Source organism: Pecten maximus, chromosome 12, assembly GCF_902652985.1.
Source record: "Pecten maximus chromosome 12, xPecMax1.1, whole genome shotgun sequence".
Taxonomy (NCBI): Eukaryota; Metazoa; Mollusca; class Bivalvia; order Pectinida; family Pectinidae; genus Pecten; species Pecten maximus.
The window spans coordinates 15794279-15817608 of NC_047026.1; the positions used below are offsets into that span (position 1 = coordinate 15794279).

General features: G+C 35.5%; 1 protein-coding gene across 1 annotated transcript; it reads left to right on the plus strand.

Annotated features, from left to right (window-relative positions):
- Positions 1-119: 119 nt before the first annotated feature.
- On the plus strand, positions 120-22648 carry LOC117339883 (nuclear pore complex protein Nup107-like). The gene is made up of 27 exons (XM_033901595.1): positions 120-220; positions 2381-2531; positions 3050-3162; positions 5816-5905; positions 6477-6571; positions 6890-6925; positions 7801-7870; positions 8145-8301; positions 9740-9887; positions 10655-10729; positions 10949-11040; positions 12048-12129; positions 12531-12644; positions 13667-13840; positions 14025-14230; positions 14768-14810; positions 15160-15229; positions 15890-16008; positions 16388-16523; positions 16859-17022; positions 17394-17496; positions 17934-18022; positions 18771-18842; positions 19548-19721; positions 20285-20353; positions 21164-21331; positions 21925-22648. The coding sequence occupies exons 2-27, from the start codon at positions 2494-2496 to the stop codon at positions 22051-22053; spliced, it is 2826 nt and encodes a 941-aa protein (XP_033757486.1). The 5' UTR covers positions 120-220; positions 2381-2493; the 3' UTR covers positions 22054-22648.
- Positions 22649-23330: the final 682 nt, after the last annotated feature.

Below are 23330 nucleotides of genomic sequence, written 5' to 3' on the forward strand. Positions count from 1 at the left end.
AAAAATAGACAACAACACAAATTAAATACACCACATGAAATTAATTCTGAAAAATATTGGTTTGTGGAATATCTTATCAATTAATAATGCACTGAGCAAAAGATAATATATGCGTTTCGCTTTTCGGTGTAGCACCGTTAATTTTGTAAAACATTATACCAGCGGGAACTCAGAAAATCACGAAGGATGGTTTTTAGCCAGCCCCAAAGGAACATAAAAGGTGTCTTTAGTGGTCGAGAATAACTATGAATTTATTGCACGTATGCTTAAATGTTGTACGCGTATGAAACATGACTTTTATCAGATATAAGAAAATTGTACCGCAAGTGCATAGAATGATCGAGAGCCGGTTACTGTGAGTGTGTTACGATGAACGTAAATTGAAAGTGCATTATGTATAGGCTATTAGGGCTAATATCGTCCGATTTATGTTAAAATAACACTTTAGATGTTGTATCCATAATTGGACGAAGTCGATCTTCTGTTTAGGTCATGACAAAAAACAGATTAAGGTGGATCATGACACTTGTACTTCTCATATTACGAAAGTATAAAAACTCAATATCGTCAAATATATAGAGAATACATGGTTAGTGTCTTAAAATATAAGCTGTATTTTGGCGAGGGTAAAGAAAGACAAAAGTGGCGAGCCACATTTGTCTTTCTGTCCCGAGCCAAAAATACAGCTTATATTTTAAGACACTGACCATGTATTCTATTTATCCTGCAACAGTCATAAAAATAATCATCAAAAATAATCATTTTGAAGTGAAACGGTGTCAAAAATGACAAAAATATGTTCGCCTTTCAAACGTAGTTTCACTTTGAAGTAGGTCAGTCAAACTGACGCATGTGCTAAGATTCCAAAATACAGCTGTTTTCCGTCACTGCCGTATACAGCAAAAATATATACGGTGGGTGTATTCCGACAATGCGGTGGCAGTTGCAGGATAAACATGTATAGGTGCTTAACGCTAGCACGCTTATAAGTTAAAGACCGATTGTAGACTAATATATATAGAGATATATATTATTTAATAATCAGTATTTGACTTATAAGCGTGCTAAGTACGTATGGTCAAATGTAATAACAGAATCCTAAAAGAGTAGACATGTATATAATAATTATATATTATTTTATATTTATGCCAACTAGTTGATATCGATAAATGACAGGTGTTGATCAGTAATTGGCAAAAACCTTTTGTATGAAAATTTGAGAAAAAGTTAAGTAGTTGACAAACGTTTGGACTGAATGGCAATGCATGTATATAGGTAACCAGATCGTCTGTGTCAAGACACACCTGGAATAAGTATACACGTGTTAGCCGCACGCTTACCTATGTCTTATGTGTTAACTTACACGCTTTTTTTGTGTGTAATGTAAAATAAAAGAATTCAGAGAGCTTATCTGAAATGTATTTTGTGAAACAGTGACAATAATATTGTATTAGTGTTCATCTATGTTGTGCCAGGCTTTTTTTTTGTAAAAAAAAAATCTGGAAAAGCTAAAATTAGACAGTTTATATGGATTTGCATGAATATAAATAGCCGTTTTTTATCATGAAAATTATCAATACAACACTATTTAGATAATTTGAACAAAAACATGTCTGACACATTATAGATAAAAACTAATACAATGATAATGATAGTGTGAAACCATTATTAAAAAAATCAGTATTGTGAGTATGATTTATCTACTCTCTTAAACACTAGCATTATGCACATGACTGCTCTTATACAATAGTGTTTAGCTATGAATAGTAACAGGTAGGTAAGGGTTTGAATCAGATCATTATGTTTCACCACATTATTTTAAGCAAGCTGGGTGGTTATCTACATATATGACCCCTCGTTATTCATATGTAAATTTAAAGTTGACTGGGTTATATGCCCAGGGACTTGAACAGGGATTGGTCTCATAATATATATACAATGTCTCTTTGACTTAATAGGCCATGTCGTTGCTTCAGGGGATAAAATACAAATAAAATACAATGGGTTTTTGCGGTGGATTTATTTTCATCTCGCTACAGCAGATGTCTCGTATTAAACAATCTCATTATATGTGGAGTTTACTGTATTTACTAAACTATATACAACATTAGGCAATACAAATGTGTCATTACAAAAAACAGGAGTGAATTCGAGGTTGTTGGCTGTGCTCATGACATATATATACCCTGATAATGATAATTACACTGCTTGTCATAATATCACTAACAAATGAAAAAAGGAAATAATGACACTGTCCTAAAAATGTAAGCTGTATGTATACCATCCTATAATGGAATAAATAAAATTGACTGATGAGGAGATTTTAATTAGTGTTAAATTTTAGTAATTTTTAACAAATGTTTAAATTTATATTTTACAGTTGAAAACCAATACTGAGATTTTAAAGAACCTGCTGATGACATTATGAGTTGAAAGCTGGTGATTGACGTCACTATAAGTAAAATAAACGAGACATCTCTTAAGATTGTGGCCATGGACACCTCAGATTTCTCCATTACTCTGGACCAGCGGTTTGTATTAAATGATTTCTTGATTTATAGTTTAAAATTGTCTGTTATCAATATCTGCATATATATTTATGAATTCACAAAAATAAGATGTGCTTTGTTAATTTTAAGCAAATTGTAGTAACTATGGGTATGGTCCAGTGTCATTTGCAATCTTGTGTAATGTACACATACCTCTATACTGTAACTTTAAATCAGAAATATAATCTTTTTAGAAAAAAGTGTATGATTTTGCAGGTGGTTTGGACTTTTGACTGTTTAAAATTACAAAAAAAACTTTAAATTACAAAAAAAGTCAAATAGAATGCAATTTCGGTGAAACTTGTATCATTGTAGACACTTAAATCTGAGTAACTGTACAGGGTTAAGGTGTAAATATGTGATCTTAGCTGATTTATATTCTCACAGTGTGTGTATTTCATTGAGTGGCTGAAGACAAGTGTCTTTCCATTAAATGCATTTTAGTTGACTTACTAAATGATGATTCATGTATTAAGAATCCAAGCTAATTTATTTTGCAGTCCAAGGATGATGAAGTTGGAGGCGGAATTAGAAGGCGATTCTCCAATGGTACGAGGCCAGGAACAAAGTAAAACGTTTCGTAACAGATCGGCCAACATAAACATCCGACGATGTATCCTTAACAGAAACACTTTCCCAATAGGATATTACTAGAACAGATATTACTGTATTCCGGGAAACTTTTGTCGCTGTTTAAATTTCACTAGGTTTGCCAATAAGAAGAGGGAGAGTTAAACAATGAAGGAAAAGTTTCACCCTTTTAAGGGACAATTATATAGTCTTAGGGGGCAAAAGTTAGGAAAATTTAAATGCAGTGCAACTTCCCAATACTTGTCCTTCTGAATTCAGAATACTGAACTAATTTTGAGTCCAGAATTGTTAAAATATACCAAAAATTACTTCTGTAAAATGGCCTTACCTAAGTGGAAAGGACAGGCGTCCAGCCAACTGACAGTAAAATCAACATTGTTAGATCCTGATCGGTCAAAATGGATCACTTCCCCAAACAGAACCCTCTCTTAACCAGCCAGATATGTATGAACCATGCATGGTTTAGAGAAGTTCCACTATATTTTTAGCTCACCTGGTCCGAAGGACCAAGGTGAGCTTATGCCATACCGTGGCGTCCGTCGTCCGTCCGTCCGTCAACAATTGACTTCTTCTTCATAACCACTGATCAGAATTTGACCAAATTTGGTCAGAAGCATCCCTATGGGTAGGGGACTCAAAATTGTACAAATGATGGGGCTGACCCCCCAGGGGCCTGAGGGGCGGGGCCAAAAGGGGTCAATTTGGCTATATTGATATAAACAACTTCTTCTCTAAAAACCGAGCAAAGGATATTGCTCCTATTTGTCTGGAAGCATCACTATGGAGTGGGGACTCAAAATTGTACAAATGGTGGTGCTGACCCCCTAGGGGCCTGAGGGGCGAGGAAAAAATGGGTCAATATAGCTATATTGATATTAACGACTTCTTCTCTGGAACCGAGCAATGGATATCACTCATATTTGCCTGGTAGCATCACTTTGGGGTGGGGATTCAAAATTGTACAAATGATGGGGCTGACCCCCAGGGGCCGGAAGGGCGGGGCCAAATATGGTCATTTGGGCTATATTTATAAAAACAACTTCTTCTCTGAAACCGAACAAACGATATTGCTCATATTTGCCTGGTAGCAACACTATGAGGTGGGGATTCAAAATTGTACAAATGATGGGGCTGACCCCCAGGGGCCAGAAGGGCGGGGCCAAATGTGGTCATTTGGGCTATATTTATAAAAACAACTTCTTCTCTGAAACCGAACAAACGATATTGCTCATATTTGCCTGGTAGCAACACTATGGGGTGGGGATTCAAAATTGTACAAATGGTGTGGTTGACCCCCGGGGGGCCTTAGGGGCGGGGCCAAGAGGGGTCAATTTGGCTAAATTGATATGAACAACTTCTCATCTGAAACTAAGCAATATATATTGCTCAATTTTGACTGTGAGAATCCCTTTGGGGTAGGGTTTCAAAATTGTACAAATGGTTGGGTCTACCTCCCTGGGGGCTGTGGGGCGGGACCAAAAGGGGTCAATTCGGCTAAATTGATATAAACAACTTCTTCTCTGAAACTAAGCAATGGATATCACTCATATTTGCCTGGTAGCAACCCCCTAGAGTAGGGATTCAAAATTTTACAAATGATAGGACTGACCCCCAAGGGGCCTGAGGGGCAGCGTCAAAAGGGGTCAATTTGGCTGTATTGATATAAGCGACTTCTTCTCTGAAACTAAGCAAAGGATATTGCTCCTATTTGCCTGGAAGCAATCACTATTGGGTGGGGATTCAAAGTTGTACAAATGGTGGTTCTGACCCCCTAGGGGCCTGAGAGGCGAGGCAAAAATGGGTCAATATAGCTATATTGATATTAACGACTTCTCTGAAACTAAGCAATGGATATCACTCATATTTGCCTGGTAGCAACCCCCTAGGGTAGGGATTCAAAATTGTACAAATGACAGGGCTGACCCCAGGGGACCTAAGAGGCGGGGCCAAAAGGGGTTATTTTGGCAAAATTGATATAAACAACTTTTTCTCTGAAAATAACCAATGGATATCTTTAATATGTGACTGGTAGCATTCACTTTGGTTAAGGATTCAAAATTGTACAAATGATGGGGCCGACCCCCTGGAGGCTGAGGGGCTGGGTCAAAAGGGGTCAATTTGGCTAAATTGATATGAACAACTTCTCTGAAACAGCTCATATTTGACTATTAGCATCCTATTGGGGTAGGGATTCAAAATTGTATAAAGGAAGGAGCTGACCCCCAGGGGGCAGAGGGCAGGGTCAAAAGGGGCCAATTGGTCTAAACAAGATCTTCTCTGAAACTAAGCAATGTATATCACTTGTGTGGTAGCATCCCTATGGGGTCGCGCCAAAAGTCAATTTCATTTCATGGATTAATGTACCTTTTGGCATTTTTAGTATTAAAATAAAACCAATGTACATGTACCCATATAAAATGCTTATGATATATATTGACATAGCAATACCAGCGACAAATATGCTTAAGCATCATTCTTGTTTCATATCTCATGAAACCAGGTGAGCGATACAGGCCCTCTGGGCCTCTTGTTTTTTTAGGTTTAACCTTTCAATTAAATCCTCCAATTTTATTTATGTGAATTTTCTTTATGTAACTTATAACTACCAAGATTTAAAGATATGTCAAATATGTATCACCATGTATGATTGACCTTTGACCTTGACTCCTAGTTAGCACTTCAGTTATTGGATGAGAGTGTTGCCTCTCCTGCCGCTCTGAACAGAAGAACGCCACGTAGGGCTGGATCATTGCAGCATAGCACATGTAGGTACCATTGTCATCCACATGTTGATAGGAGTTACATTGATGCATAAGAAATTAACCAGAGCTTCTTATTTATTTCAGTGAGTTTGGCAATCTACAGTGTACAATTTTGTTTAATTCCAAACTGTTGAAACTGGAAGTACAGAACATGTTTCAGTAGTTAAAGAAATGAAATAAAGGAATTTAGGTAAAGAAAAAAAGAAAAAAATCCCAGTTTATAAACGCTTTCCAAACAGGAGATTCCAGTTTTGACTCCTTGACAGGTATATAGACTTTTAGAAATATATCTTCAATAAAATACCTTACTAAGTATTCAGCATATACCATTATAATCTAAAAGTAAATATATTCACTGTAAATTGATAGCACTGTAAATATCAATAGCACTGTAAATTTTGTACATGTAGCAAAACATAAGAGAAAAAAGTTATGTTAAATGATTATATTGGAATGAAATGTTAAATGAAAACTCTGAAAATCCGATGAATTCAGCGTGAATTTCCACTTTCTAAGAAATCTGTTAGTAGATTCACAGTATATATGATTAAAGGATTATATTTCATTATTTCAGACACACCAATATCTTCTGGGTCAAAGTATGATGTATCAGGATTATTGGGTCCTACACCAAGAAAAACACCATCAAAAGATCAAAGTTATAACCAGGTATGAAATAACAGTATAACTATTGAATTCAAATACTTTATCACGATGTTGTTGAATGAAGAATCAATTACCGTACTGAAATTACAAACTTTTGTATTCAATATTACAGTATTTCATCCTCAAATAAGCCCCCTCCGATAATGTTAAATGTCTAGTACCATATTTATCCTCAAATAAGCCCCCTCCCCTAGTATGCAAGTTTTGTACAATATTTATCCTCAAATAAGCCCCCTAAATGTGTAAAAACTAGTTCATTTTCCCTCAAGTTTAGTATTTAAGTTGGGGAAGTATGATAATGTTTTCCCATGTGTTTTGTAGATGGATTCCACAATGTTTACTGGCAAGACCTACCTTGTAAGTATTAATGCCTTGTTCCAGTATTTGTAGCTTTTCTCCATAAATAAGTTGGATTGTTTGTTGGATGACGGCTACGTATACCCTATAGCCGAAACATGTCAACAATGTACTCTAATAAATCGGACCATTGAATGAATCTCCATGTTGGGCTCACCGTTTTTACACATTCATTACCTTGATTTTTGGTGAGACCTCGCATATTCATAGGTATCAATGACAGATTCGTCTGGATTGCTACAATTCTCTACCTTCTGGGACGTTGTACATGTGTCTCCATCGTATTAAAGTTTTGGAACAGTTTTGTTATCTATTGTTCGACTGATTTTCAGTAATCAGTCAGTTGGTAACTAGCATTTAGTAAATCGGATGTAAAAATCTGTAATTGATTACTGCAAATATCTTTCTATTGTATCGAAAAAAACACTGATTTGTATAAATTTAGGGCTACAGGTGAGTTTATTTACAATGTAATGAAATATCTGATAAAAGTGCACGAAAGCCGGTAGAAATAAGAATGGAAACTGTACAACAAACATGCCATTCAGATGTTATGTGAAAATTGATATACAGTCAAACTTCGATGTTTCGAAGTTCAAGGGACTAACAGAAAAACTTCGAAACAGCGGGACTTCAAATTATTCATGGTTGACAATAGATCAATGTTTTCTTGATAATGACCATATATGTTAACGTTACATGTCCTTGGCGTCTTCGTGATGATCGTCGCCTGTCAGACTCACATCGAGAAATTCAAATCATCAAAGTTGGAATCATCGAGATTTGACTTATTTACAAGATAATTAACTATATGAAAGCCAGTAGGCGTCTTTCATATAAAAATAAAATAAACTTGATATACTTCATCATCTTAGGAAGATGTGACGGAGGAAGTAACGACCACCAATGTTGGTCTATTGTTGGAGGAAGATCCCGGTATCTCTGGTAAGGAGCTATATATATATTGTCATGTCTGTCCATTTATTGCTTCTGATTATATATATCTCTTTGATACTTGATATCGGCCTTTAATTAATGAGTTCTGTGTGATTATTAACAGAAAGCTACAATAATGAAAACACATTTTTGTATTTCATACTTTAATATTAAATACTTAAGGAATTTAATTATTCTTAAAAACAGATTCTAAAATATTTCAGATAAAACTTATGAGGCTGAACACTACTATAAAGAAATTTGTTTGTATTGTATTGAACAGCTTGTAAGGGCCTCTTTGAGGATTTCCAAAAATGTATGAAGTCAAATGCATCAGAGAGTCAGTCCTTTGACCTGATCAAGGAGTATGAAAGTGCATGTCGGGAACACGTAATAATTTTACGGAAGTTGATGAAGAGGGCTACAAGGAATGAACCAAGGTTTGTAATCAGCAACAGCATATCCATAAGTTTTGTAAAAATTATCAGTTATTTAAATATTAAAGATGTTCAGGTTAAATTCAAACAACATCTTGAAAGCTGAAGAGATAAGCTGTTACTTGTCCAAGGTTTCAAAGGTATGAGACATATGTTGGGAACAAGTTAGTTTCTTTGCTGGGTTTATCACCCCATGAACAGCCAGGGTCATTTTGAGGCAGGGGTCTCCTTGTAGTAGTTGGTGACTACCTCACTGAACAAATAAAATGGGAGGCCTGTTGCATGCCACCCAGAGCAATTAGGCTAGTGTCTTGCCCAAGGACACAACCATGACAGCACAGACGGGAGCATTCCCATCTTCCCGCGAAATGCAAACCAACACAGGTAGCAATCTAAAGAAAATTAGACTTGTAATTTCTGCTCCTCTACAATACACTGCAATACAAGATCTAACAATACCCAGTAGAAGGTGACCTCAGCATGACCTTTAAGCTCCGCCAACCAGAACGTCGCCTATCAAATTTTCGTTGTGATTTCATTCTTCTGAAGTATGACTACTTATGTAACATTTCCGAGGTAATCGGATGGTCGGAAGCAACAGTAAACAATATGGCTTCACGCACTTCGGCTCACCGAGAACACCTCAACGAATTCATATGCTGCCTATGTGTTTTTTCCTTAATCGTAATTGTGAGAGATAGACAGCGTCGTGAAAAAAATAGCTTGAAAGGAAATAACATGGTAACGATTTTTGAAATCCAGTTGGCAACACAATCTGTCCTGTCGACAAGACAATTGTATAATCGTTTCTGTTCTTCTTTCAATTTAATGTCCAGAAGGATTAGCAACTTTTTTCTTTATTATCGTGGCCATTAAGATAATCTACTAATAATGTTTGTGAAATTTTGCATATTTCAAGTCAAGTGCTAAATTGAGTCGTAAATGCTAAGGAAACGCAACTGATTGAGGCTCGTCCTATAAGACTCTTTGTCATTGGTTGACTAATGACGTCATTGACCAGTTTTCATTTGCCTATATTTGAAGCTCAAAGGTCGTGCTAAGATGACCTCCCATGGGGTATTGTCAGAGTATTGCAGTGTATTGTAGAGTATCGTAGAGGAATGGAAACTACAAGTCTGATTTTAATAAGATTGACACGGGTAGGGAATGCAAACCACGCACCTCAGATTTTCACCTGAAGCTTCATGGCCGCCAATCTACATGATTGAGCTATCGCAGCCGTAGGAAACAATAGAAAATAAATTGCCTTAATGGTATATAATGTTGCGTTCACTTCTTTCTTGATTCCAGCAGATCTTAATGCTTCAAACCTCTATTATTGATAAATAGTAGTGATAATGTTGACAGAATAAAATAAGATCATTTTGTAAGGTACTCTTAGCATTATATCTTTATTCAATCAATGTGTTGCTTGTTGAAGGTTCCAGAAAACATTTGATATGTTGGACCTGATAGAACATGAACAGAACACATGGCAGCTTGTACACTCCCTGTTGAAGGACCAGCTAGAGGTGGAGCTCAGGATGGACCTACCACAGGAAGACATGGAAGTCAATGAAAATGGCCGGGTATGTCATAACAACCAACATATTGTGTATGAACATTGTCATTGACTATGAATGTTGTTCAAGAGAGTCGTGTATAGGCCATATTATAACAAAAATCAAGTTTCTACAACCTATTAAAGCAGGGCCACATAACATATTTAGTACAGAGATGTAACATAGTTTGGAAAGCTGATAAATCATACATGGAAGGTCTACATATAAAGAACGGTAATTTTCTGACCTCTTGACTTTATGTCTTTAGATTCAGATCTTACAGAAAACAAAATGCAGTCCTTTAGATCACGGAGCTTTGATCTTATTTCTGAGCTCCCCTTGTCTTGAGGTTAGTGTATGATATGGTCTGTGGTCTGGGTTGGATTGTACAGTGTCATTGTTGTAGTATTCATGCATTATTAACTCAACTTGTCTGAAGGACCAATGTGAGCTTATGCCATACCCTGGCATGTTATCTGTACATCAGCAATTTCTTCATACATCTTTTTTACCACTGATAGGAATTTGACAAGAGGAATTTGACAAGAAGCATCACTTGTGGTCATGGTGATTCCGAATCCCCCCTAACCCCGGGGGCTGAGGGGCAAGGCCCAAAGGGAACAATTTGGCTATACACCATATTGTTAAAAACAACTTATTCTCTATAACTATGTACTGGATACCAATCATATTTCACTGAAGGCATTCCTAGGTGGTGGGGATTCATAATAGTAGTCATACTGTTATTGTATTGGTTGAATTGTATAAAACAAAGGTATTTCCCTCTGTTTCAGTCTTTATCCAGAAAAAGTGACAGGAAAATTGTCAGCGACTTTTTCGAAAACAATTCAGAAATCAGACAAAGTCAGGTAAGCAAAATTTAATCACTGTGTTTAACTTGAAACTTGCCTTATAGACCAGTGCAAATTGATATATTGCTTCGTTCACAACTTACCGTTTCATTTTATAAAAAAAAATTCCCTACCTTTTGATCTGAATTCACAATTACAGCTTTATGTGTTTGGATATTGTCCTTTCTAGAAAAGCATGATCATCCTAAATATACCTTGTGTTTCCTTTGTTGTCAGCTGATTGTTGACTGGTTGGAGAGCTGTGCATTAGAGAAGGTACAGAGAATCCGAGATAACATCAAATTTTTCTCAGATCGAGCTGTAGGATGGTGAGTATTTTACAAGAATTTAAAAAGGTCAAACAAAAAAACTAAATTTGTTCATTTGCGAAATCTTTGACTACCAGGATTTGTTCAACATAATTATGTAATGGTGTTATGGATAATTGTGGACCATCTGATCTTGTTCAAATAGCAAATTTATTGTAATACATTTGAATTTCTGTTTAACCCGCTGAAACTACCCATTTTAAATGTCTCTTTTCATTTACCCATAAAATCGACCAGTTTGATATTGCCTGTGTGTATTGGTGGGTCAAGCTATTCATTTACCCATAAAATCGACCAGTTTAATATTGCCTGTGTGTATTGGTGGGTCAAGATACGCATCATCAAATCAATAGTTTTCTGTGGGAGTGTATACAATTCAGTCCGTCTTGTATGTATGTACGTAACACCAAAGTTTGTCGGCATTCTAGCTGTTTCATTCCGTGAGGGATTTTGATCAATCCACACAATGATAAAGGACATTAATATCTCGAACGAATTTAAGTTTCAGGGTTTTTGGGTCAAGGTCACTGTTACTATTTTTAGCGAGGACCAGTAGGGGACATGTACTGCTTTAGCAATACCCACTGTGCTTGGTTATGTCAGTAATCAGAAACTTTGGTCAGTCAGTCTGTCCTGAAGCAAGTTGTTTATGAGTTCAATATCAATTGCTTTGTCATCCAGTGTTAAAACCAACTTTAATTATCACCATATGAATTTACTAGTAACAAAAGCAAAATATGATTTATCCTGGATTTGTCTATGGTAACAAGTACTATTCAATTCAACGAGCAAATCAGAAATTGGACCCTAACACTGTAAGATTAGACTTAACCTGGGTAATATCTGTTGAGTACATGGTCTTTATTAGTAACAATATATATTATCCGGAGCTAGCCTGATGTAAATAATTAACAGAATTATTATGCGTAAGTTTGATTATGGAACTGAGAGGAGTGATGATAAAGTACCATGGATGACACCTTTCTCTGATATCAATTTGACTACAGGGAAAATACTCTACATAAACTGCAAACAAGAGAGTCGGGAACCATGTTTGGAGGAACAGATCGTCCTTTGGTTGATGAAATCGTAAGTTGTAACTGGTGTTGGCTCTCAACATGCACAGTCATAACAGATTCCCAAGTCTTACCAGACTGAAGCAGAAAATGATAGAATTTTATTCAGTCACCATTCAAACCATTCAAAAGAGCGCACATCTTACTGTGATCTTTTTATTGACAACATATGATTATTCAGTCACCATTCAAACCATTCAAAAGAGAGCACATCTTACTGTGATCTTTTTATTGACAACATATGATATATAAGATGTAATGATTTCCTTTTTGTTTTGAGATTTGATGGCAGGAAATACATTTTTGTTTTAATTTGAATCATTATAGCTAACTTGTTGATATTTCATAAAATGTGTGGGTATTTATGCGTTATCATATGACAAGGCACATGAATGCTATGTACACTTGATTTAGGATCCGGATGCTGCTGTAAGACAGAAAAAGATGGTGGATGATTTGGACAAGGAAGACGAATCCCGCCTCCTACAGACACTGTTTGTTTACATACGGGCAGGTCAGCTACAGCAGGTAATTTTGTTAACTTCATATTTAATCCCCTGCCATTAATACTGGAGGGAGGGGACCGGACCAAGGATTTACTCTCGATCAGTCTTTACATCACAATATCTTTGCATATCTCATGTACTCATTGACATATAAATGTCAAATTTTGCATGTGACTTCACTACGCTTGAGATGGGAGTGTCATGCAGTGGAATTTGATTGTGTACCCCTAAATAAACAAGTTATGGTTATTTTTTTTATACTGTTCATGATTTTATTGTGTTGGACTGCAAAAAGCTGGAGATATATATAGGTATTACTATGTCGGTGGCGGCGTCTATAGAGGTTTCCGTGAGATAACTCAAATTGTCTTGTGCTGATCAAACTCAAAATTCATGCAGATTTTTCTTATCACAAGTACTTGTTTAGGATTGATTTTCAGGTCCAAATGTCAAAGGTCAAGGTCACTGTTACTAAAAATAGAAAGTTTGTTTCTGTGTGATAATTTAAGTCCCCTTGGGCCGATTAAACTCAAACTTCATGCAGATCTTCCTTACCACAAATGCTTGCTTGGGTTTGCTTTTTAGGTCCAGAAGTCAAAAGTTAAGGTCATTGTTACTAAAAATAGAAAATTTGTGTTACCATAGGTGACACATCCACTTTCTTGATATTCTTGTCTGGAGTATGTGTTATACTTTTATGCTGTAAGCATCCTGTAAAATATGTCCCGTGATATTTACACATTGTTAAAATCCTTAATGGAGTATATGTCCCATTCGCAAACTTAAAAATCAACCCTAATGATAGTCTACCTTGTATCAAATGAAGAAGAAATACTGATTTATACATTTTATGATAAGATTAATCTTTATGTTTTTTTTAATGTCACTGTTAGCTGTTACAGTTTTTAACCTATATAAGTTTTTATCAATTTTTAATTCCTTGTTTAGATTATGACCTCTTAGCAATAAGTTTCTAATCTATGAAGAATAGGAAGAACAAACTCCACAGTACACAGGATACATTGATTACACTATTTCCTCCAGGCCCAAGATATTTGTCGTGAACACGGTCAGGCATGGAGGGCAGCCACACTAGAGGGATGGAAGCTTTATCATGATCCTAATTTTGAGTCTTTGGAGGATGGCCAGACGAGCTCTGTAGAGGGAAACCCAAACCGAGACATCTGGAGAAATGTCTGCTGGAACATGGCAAAAGAGGTACACAAAATAAAAACATTCATCCACTTCTGTGAATTGAAACGTTTTCATTCTTGTCCATTTATGTTCACGAGGCGATGTTGATGTATTAAAGCAATTATTACACTGATGATTTTACTTTTATACTTAACAACCTGTAAGAATGTTTCATAATATCTTTAAAAAATTATTTTTGCCTTGACAGCCAAGTTATGACCAATTTGAGAAGGCTATCTATGGTATTCTAAGTGGTAACCTGCAGGCTGTACTGCCTGTATGTAAGGACTGGCTAGACTATCTGTGGGCACACTACAAGGTACTCGTGGACGTGCGAGTGGAACAGGAACTACGCACACAGAAGCTGTCCGGACGACAGCTTGTCAGCATGCCGTCGGAATTCTGGGATCAATCGTAAGTTGGTAAACCATATTAAAATCTGCTTTGGCAGGTGGCTTTCATATGTCGGTGGCAAAAAAATCCTATTTGGGCCCATCATTATTGTATGATGCAGGTTGTTAAAGATTTGGCATTTCTTTGAGAGTTGAATACAAGACAATATTGATTTAATAATTAACATAAACTTCATAAAGGTGATACAGTTACATACTAGAAACATTCATTATCTCCATAAACATAATTTAATGCAGATTCAAAAACCTGTTACACAACAGGCCTAGAAGCTTATGCTTGGACCAAATTTCATATACTGTATTACATGAAATATTTGTGTGTATTTGCTTTCGTGGTTTGGAGCTGTAAAAAAATTTTGTGGTGGGCCCATGCAGCAATAATACAATAATAATACATACAGCAAGATTTGTTGTATTTATTGTCATGGTTTCATAGCAACCACAAAAAGCAACAAAAAGTTTGTACACAATAAATGTCCATTGCTATGCAGACTAGTATAGATAGAAGATTAAGTAATATATAGATTTATCTTTGTAGATCTGATCCTGAATCTGTGTTCAGAAGACTGGAAGCTTATGAAGTATGTACAAATTTTGTTGCAAATTTATTGAAATTTATTCTGTTATTTTGTTCCAAAAATACTAGTGTCACTCAACAAAAGCTTCATTGATACTTAATCTCATACATATTATATAAAATAACGGGAACTATTTTCTGGTGAATAATTTACTGGGTAATACCCGTTTGTATGTATAATTACAAGTATGGGACTTTTAAATAATAATCATTTCAAATAGATATATGTAAAAATATTAAGAATTAAATATTAAATATAAGTATGCTTTGAATTATTAAATCACAAATCTGATGTGTGTATGGAGATACCATAATGTTTAAAAATATTCAGTGACTTGTCTTAATCCTTACAGACCATTAGTAAAGAGGGCTTACGCTGGTACCATGTCTTACAGAAGTGGATCATCCTTGGAGACACTGATAGTAAGTCCATCAAATCACATGATGTGATTTTAAAGTTTATACTTTTATGTTAAGGCTCAACATAAACATCCTGATACACTAGTTGTATGATCAGATCCTCAGTAGTTTACAAATGAATAGATTATTGTGCTGTTGCAACCAGGCTTACAAGGACAAACCAAAATTTTGTATCTTTATTGTGTTATGAAGGCTAGACCAACATATTCGTTTATTGTGTCGCCAAGGCCAGACCAACATGTTTGTTTATTGTGTCGCTGAGGCTGGACCAACATGTTAGTTTATTGTGTCATGGCTGGACCAACGTATTAGTTTATTGTGTCACTAAGGCCGGACCATCATGTTAGTTTATTGTGTCACTAAGGCCGGACCAACATGTTAGTTTATTGTGTCACTAAGGCCATACCAACATGTTTGTTTATTGTGTCGCTGAGGCTGGACCAACGTGTTAGTTTATTGTGTCATGGCTGGACCAACGTATTAGTTTATTGTGTCACTAAGGCCGGACCATCATGTTAGTTTATTGTGTCACTAAGGCCAGACCAACATGTTAGTTTATTGTGTCACTAAGGCCGGACCAACGTATTAGTTTATTGTGTCACTAAGGCCAGACCAACATGTTAGTTTATTATGTTACTAAGGCCAGACCAACATGTTTTGTAGAGCTGATTGAAGTAATGGCAGGCTGGGTGAGAGATGACCACCTCAAGGTACCTCAACATCTGTTACGGTTCATGGCACATTTGGTCCTCTTCCTACGATCAACACAGCGCCATGTCAGAGTAAGTCTTTGTCACAGATGGTACGGTGGTAACGATATAATCACCTAGGTAACCTGGGTTCAATTCTACTGAACATAAGAAGGGTACAGAGTTAACCTGCCAAACCAAATGTCATTCAGTTTTTCGCCGGGGACTCCAGTTTCCCCCACACAGAGAAACCCTCACAACCTTCTGGTTAAAGTTGATATAATTTGTTTCGTAAACTGATGTCTAACAATGAATCTTTATTCAAAATTTAGCCTGCTTTCTTCTGTATTAAGAATTCTATTGCTATTTAAAGACAGGACATTTGACATAGCTGATAATATATTAAAGTAACTTCTTCAATTTCAAACTTTATAAAGGAATTTTTTAATCTATATCAATATCTGTATTTTAGAGTGACCTATGTTCGCTGATACTGGAGGCGTATGTCCAGGACTTGATTCAAGGAAATCACAAAGACTTAGTAGCACATTATGTCGCAACACTACCGAGCGAAGCACAAGTTGTGTGGTATGCTCGCTTCTTGGAAGGTTAGTAGTGTAATTTTCATAGTTATGAATTTTAGATCACCTGAGTAATATTATCACGATGACTTATTGTGATCATGCTTTGTCTGTTATGTTGCACCGACTTGGCTGGAATTATACTCCGAGGGCTTGTTCACCCCCACCCCAACGGCTAGAGGCCAGAGCTCAAAGCAGTGAAAGAATGCTAAAGCTTAAATCAACTTTTAAGTATAGATTATATTATCCTCACATTAAATGATTTATGAACATCAGACCTGTCAATCTATCATTTTCATTATACGGGTAAATCCCAACACTTTACAGAAAACTGAGATAACTGTGGATTTGTGGTGTTTTAGGTGTTGAGGAGAAGGGAGAGAGACAAGCCTGTTTAGGTTTGGCTGCTGACGCTGAACTAGACATCCCTCTTATCACCAAACTTGTTGTGGAGAACATTCGCAGTCACTCTACTGTCGACTTCAACAGAAACATGGACCAGGAGGTTGACACTACCATCACACCGGTAAGATCAAGTATAGGGTTCTGTGTCCAGGTCATAGTCAAATCGGGGAATTAGATTTTCAGGCAATATTTCCCTAAACCATATTAAATCATTGTTGTAGTGGCCGGGCAATCATATATTTGTATAATTATAAATTAATAATTGTTATAGTTAAAAATCATATCTGTACAAATAAGAAATCATATCTTTATAGACTATAGTTATCAATATCTCTGTAGTTTTAAAATCATCTCTGTACATTTGATACAGAATCATATATACATAGTTAAAATATTTATAGATCTGTATAGTTCAAAAATCATCTGTATATTAAGATCATTGCACTATAAGAAATCTGTATGATTATACAATATTATTTGATTCCTTTAAAGGAGGATAAGAAGAAAATCGATGCCATTGATTGGTTAGTGTTTGACCAGTCACAGCGATCTGAAGCCATGAGACAAGCCAATGCGGTGATGCGTTCATTTGTTGGTAAGCTAAAAGATTGATGTCTTTTACTTGTTGTCTTAATCTGTAAAAGAATCTCTGATTCCTTATGCAGATGAGCTACTTATTATCATGCAGCTAAATTGATGAAGGTAAGAAGTCTGTAATAAACTATCGTTAAAAAATTGAAATGTAGGTTTTTAATTTTCATTGATTTCATGGTTATTCAACCTTGTATATCCACATACTTTTAATCAGTGGAAATTACTCTAGATCAATTTTTTTTTTTTCAAAAGCTCTGAAATTTTATCCCACCAAAAATATGTAAATTTTAAAAGATATAAAAATTTACATTTTATGTGAAGAATTTTAACTTTAATGTTCAGTAAGCTTTATTTTTGTATTAATAGCTATTTGCTGCATTATTTATGATGGTTTCTTGTTTTTTCAAGAGGACAAACTTTTGTATCGGTTTTTTACAGCCATCAAAAAGCTGCATGCGGCTAAGGAAGTGTTCAGCAAGCTTCCAGCGGACTCCATAGATGTGATAGTGAAGACTTGGCAGTACCAGGTATGCTATCATCATTTTATTCAAGCCATATTTGCTAATGGCATTTATATATTTATGGCTGCCACTTTTGACACTTTTTTCCATAGGATGGGGAAAATTTCAGAACTAGTTCTCCAACAAATAAAATAATACTGTTTTATATTTGTACCTTTTTGGTATCATTTATAAATGACTATGTTAGAAGTCTGATAAATCACTATAAGTCAATATTCCACGTTCCCGCCAATTTATGAAAGTACTATAAAAATCTTTAACTATCCTGAATGTTTTGTTGAAATTACAGGTACTCTTTATCACCATACTCATATGTCCATGAATTTATAAAGAAGTCGAGATTTAACATGAACTTGACTTTTTTTTTATTGCAGCAATATTATTAATCCACAGTCTAATGCTATGAAATCAACTTTATTACAAACAAAATTATGTAATTTTACAGTATTTTTGAGATTCTAACTAAAAAGTGATATTAAATATATATCGTATGCAATAATTTACTGGCAAACTGATGGGGAACATTTTTATCATCTCGAAAGAGGGGTCTCTATATATGTACATAACCTATTTACTTCTTTGCTCTTCGAACTTCATTTTTAATCTGATTGCCATGTAAATTAAGCACTTGCTCACATCCATCACTTCTACGAATTTGCCACAATGAGGTCATCATTACAATGTCGCCACTTTACCGGCTTCTTTTGTATCTGATTTTCATGAAACATTCAACACTTGATAATGCTGTTTACAGACAGGATCAGCTGACCTGCCCCCTGAGGAGGCCAACAGCGTGAGGGAATACCTGTGTCATAGGGCCTATCTGGTAAGTCATCATTTTATAGTCTGCATAAAAATGTACATATTTTATTTAATGTATTGGTTGACATATTCTCTATTATTTTGCTGTCAGTCACAAATCTGACATAGTGTTATTGTTAATTTTTGTTTTGCTTTTTCCCCATCAAAATTTGATTGTAGAATTATAGTATAGTATTATAGTCTTGTCTGTAGATTTTTTTTTTTTTTTACCTGTGTATGTTTTTATGCCCCACCATGAAATGCGGGGGAGGGACATAAATTGTTATCCATGTCCGTCCCATTCCGTTTTGTCCTATTCCATCCCACCCAACTGCAATGTAACTTGCTAAATTCAGGAACTGCTGATGCGATCCTCACCAAACTGTGTTTCAGGGTGTCAAATGGCAGCTTTTGGGCATTTATGTCTTGCAGACATTTTCTAGTTATCTGTAGACTTTTTTGTCTGTTTTGAACCAATATCCATCCAATTAATACTTAATGCTATTTGCTACCATAAAATATATAGGTATGGTGTGTTTTGTCTACTTTGTCTGAACATTCTTGTTATTCTTCCATATTACATATTTTGATACAAGAATCCAATGTCACTATGGCATCCAACATGTGTATGTTGTTCCAGTCCAAGGTACCCTTGTTGAAAACTTTGAAAATTAACACACAACAATAGTGCCCTGGTATATATGGGTCATAACAAAGTGTTTCTTTGTAGACTGCTATGGACAGTTTCAATGATTTGTTCAACCAATACCACCATACCAAGCCTACCAAACCTACACTGGCCGAGGGGGCTTCCTTCACAGAGAAAGTGGCTCATGAACAACATATGAAACGCTTTCAGCAAGAATTGGAAAGATGGCGGCATCACCTCAACATCCAAACAAAGGTATTCTTGTACTGAAAATTATTCAAAATTTTAAGATTTACAGTAATTTTTTCGATTTTGCTCATTTTTACATGAACTTGTGAAAGCTGTGAGTGAAACAGGTAATGTTTTATTAATTGGCTGTTTATGTTCACATTTATTTTGAACTGTTGGTCATTTGAAATTTACTATTTGGAGAAGTTTTTACTGAACACGCATGTAAGTTAAAATGATCTTTATCTTGATCTAATGTTGATGCTGTGGAGAGAGCTGTAGTTATTGTAGACAAGATATTTACAAAACAATATGGAACAATTTATAAGATTCACAGAATTATATTTTAACAGTCCTGATATCACATAAACATCTGCTTTTAAAATGAATTTGATCTGATGTTGATACTGTGAGAGAGATCTGTAGTTATTATAGATATTTACAAAACAATAATAATTACAAAAAAAACAAATATAAGAAAAGATTCACAAAATAATATTTAAACAGATATCTCATAAACAACCGCTTTTAGCCTTTTGACTTGTTTATCTATGAGAACATAAATAAACATTTACTTACTTTTATTTCAGACGACCAAGGGTATGCTATACAATGTGTTACTCTTTGCGGATGGAGGCTGGATGGTTGACCAGAAACAGGTACATGATGAATCCAGATGGCCACTCAAATTTTACATATTGATAAACTTTGATGTGCTGATGTACAGCAGGGGTTTGAAATGTTCCCAAGATCAAGGTTGTTGTTACTTATGTAACAGAACACAGAATTGATTTAATTTAAATCACTTTCTCCACTAATGATTGAACATGGGACCTCTAATTTACTAGTGTTGTGCTCAACTGATCGAGCTAAAGAGAATTTCTCTCAAGCAGAGAGGTATACTGCAGCTAGTATTTACTAGGGTTACATACTCGCCGTCCAGGGAAGAACTCATCCTTGAGTTCCAGGGGTTATGTAACAGAGCACATGATTAAGTCTTATCCTCAACCAATCGAGCTAAAGAGACGGTCTGTCTAGCCGTGTGGTAGACTAGTATTTTATCAGGGATACACTGGGCATATAGTGTCAAAAATACATTGTATAAGGCCGTCACAGAAGAAATTTCACATGATGGTCCTGATGAGGGCCGCCTAGCGGTCAAAACATGTAGACAATTCCTGAACCATAATAAAAGAACACAACTGCTATGAATGTTGAGGATCCTTTATTTCTACGTATGATGGTATACAGTAAAGAAGTTCCTATTAAAATAGAAAAGGATGGTTTTGTAGAGGAAAGGAAGGTTCTTACCTAAATTTTAATGGTCTTAATACTCAGATATGGGTGAATCTTGATGTAAAGAATTATTTGACTAAATTTTCATAACTTAGAAATATTCTACGGTGAAGTTAAAAAATGCTTGATTTTCAAATCTTTATCTGTATGAGATGTTTTCCCATTGCTGACAGGTTGTGGCCCCTGATACCAATCGCGAACACCAGATGGGGCTGCTGAGACAGTTGGTGTTGCCTGGACTCTGTTTTCTTCTCCATAAGATCCTGCATACAAGTGGCCACTATGACGAGTGCCTTAAAATTGCTGATCTTGTAGCCTCGGAGCAACATGGTCTTTATAAGGTACACTCCGGTTTTATTTGACAAACTTATAATTACCTGTCCAGATGCAAGATCAATTTAGATATGCAAGTGTTAAAAAATAAATGTACAAAGTATCACTCAAAACAATTGCCCCTGCCTTATGCTTGAAAACCATATCTTTATACTGAATCTGTTTATAAAGACAACCCCATTTGGCTCCCAATGTAACTATTCATTATGTATGAACCTCTCAATAAAGGCCACCCATATATGATATAAAACTCTCTATAAAGGCCACATCTATATAACAAAATCCTGTTTGTAAAGGGCACCTGTTTTGGTTCCCAATGTAACAATTCATTATATATGAACCTCTGTATAAAGGTCAGCTGCTTATAACAAAAACCTGTGTATAAAGTCCACCTTGTATGGTTTCCAAATATAATATTCGTTGTACTCAAACCTTTATGTAATAATTGTCTGTCTATAAAGGCCATTTTTGTCTGTTCCCATGAATGGCCCTAATAGACAGATTTATCTATATTTGAGAAATAGGTTTGGTGTGTATAGAAAAAATTAATACATTGTTGATGTTAAAATGAATTGACTAAAAAAAGTTGTGTTATTGATAGGTATTCCGGAAAGATGAACTTCAACAGTTACTTCGGCTTTTGAGGGATTCTTCTCTGTCTAATTTGAATAAGAATTTGGATCCCCTCGGATACGAGTCAACATTGGACCAACAGCCAGTCAACATGTGAATATGGACATCTTCATTAAAAACTGGACATAACACACAAACTGAATAGGTGATTTTGCATTTTGGAGCAATACCTGTAAAATACGAACTGAACACCATAAGAGTCCAGGGTCGTTGTTGTTAATCATGGTGCAAGCGGTTTGAATGACTGGAGTTGTTTGTTTATGAAACAAGGACAGACCTATTGATCTTATTTTACATTCTTGTGAGTCTAAAGACTTTTAAGGTCTGCATTAGTGCCTGCATGTCCGTTACGATGCCAGAAATCCTACATTTCAAAACTGACAAACTTTTGATTGCATATACTAAAAGGCTCCTTAAAGTTGACTTTAAGTTATAAACGAGATGATTGAAGTGAATAAGACTTGATTGCTGACTTACACACAACAGACACTCCGAAGCGGATTTGTAGATTATCATTGGTGCTACAATAGTTCTTACTATGGAATGCTACAATATTACTTTCTATTGAAGTTGGAATACAAGACATAACACTTTTGTGGGGAAAGCTTTGCTTCCCTCATACAATTTGTATTACACATTTTCTTAAAATCTTGTGAAAAATAAATTTGAATAATAAAGAAATGAATAATTGATGAGAAAAATTGGTTTGTGTTTTCTGTGTGCAATTTTCAGGGGGTACTGAAGTTAGGCGAGTTGTCCATGGTAACAAATATAAAATTAGTATACATCACTCGCCTGTCAAGATTATATATTTCCAACATTATTGGACTTCCAAAGACGACATACATCATACTGTCAAACCTGCCTTAGTGACCACCCTAATTAAGAGACTCTGTATCGCATATGTGACCATATTTTCCCCTTCTAATGTTATTAACTATATAATACTAGTTACCTGGATTAAGAGGGCACCTGTCATATGTGGCCTTTTTATTGCCTTCTTTGGTATTTAGAAGATGTTTACGCTTTTGTTCTATGTGACAATAAATATAGGTTTAAAGGCATTGCTTCGTTCCGACATCAGAAACTTGCAAAATTTCTATTGATAAAATCTGTGTTCAAATGAGGATTATATGAGTTTTGTGTCCACCAGTAATGAAAGTAATGCCAAAATGTACAGAAAAATGACATTGAACACAAATACCATCAGCCTTTGCGGTAATTAATGATACTTCGGGTCGAATTGAGAATTTTTATGATTTGATACTTGAATCACTTTGATTTCCCTTGAGCGTAAAAGTGCTGTATTAATTTTAAGATTAGAACTTTGACTACTTGGGGGGGGGGGGGGGGGGGGGAATATATATTTCCCAT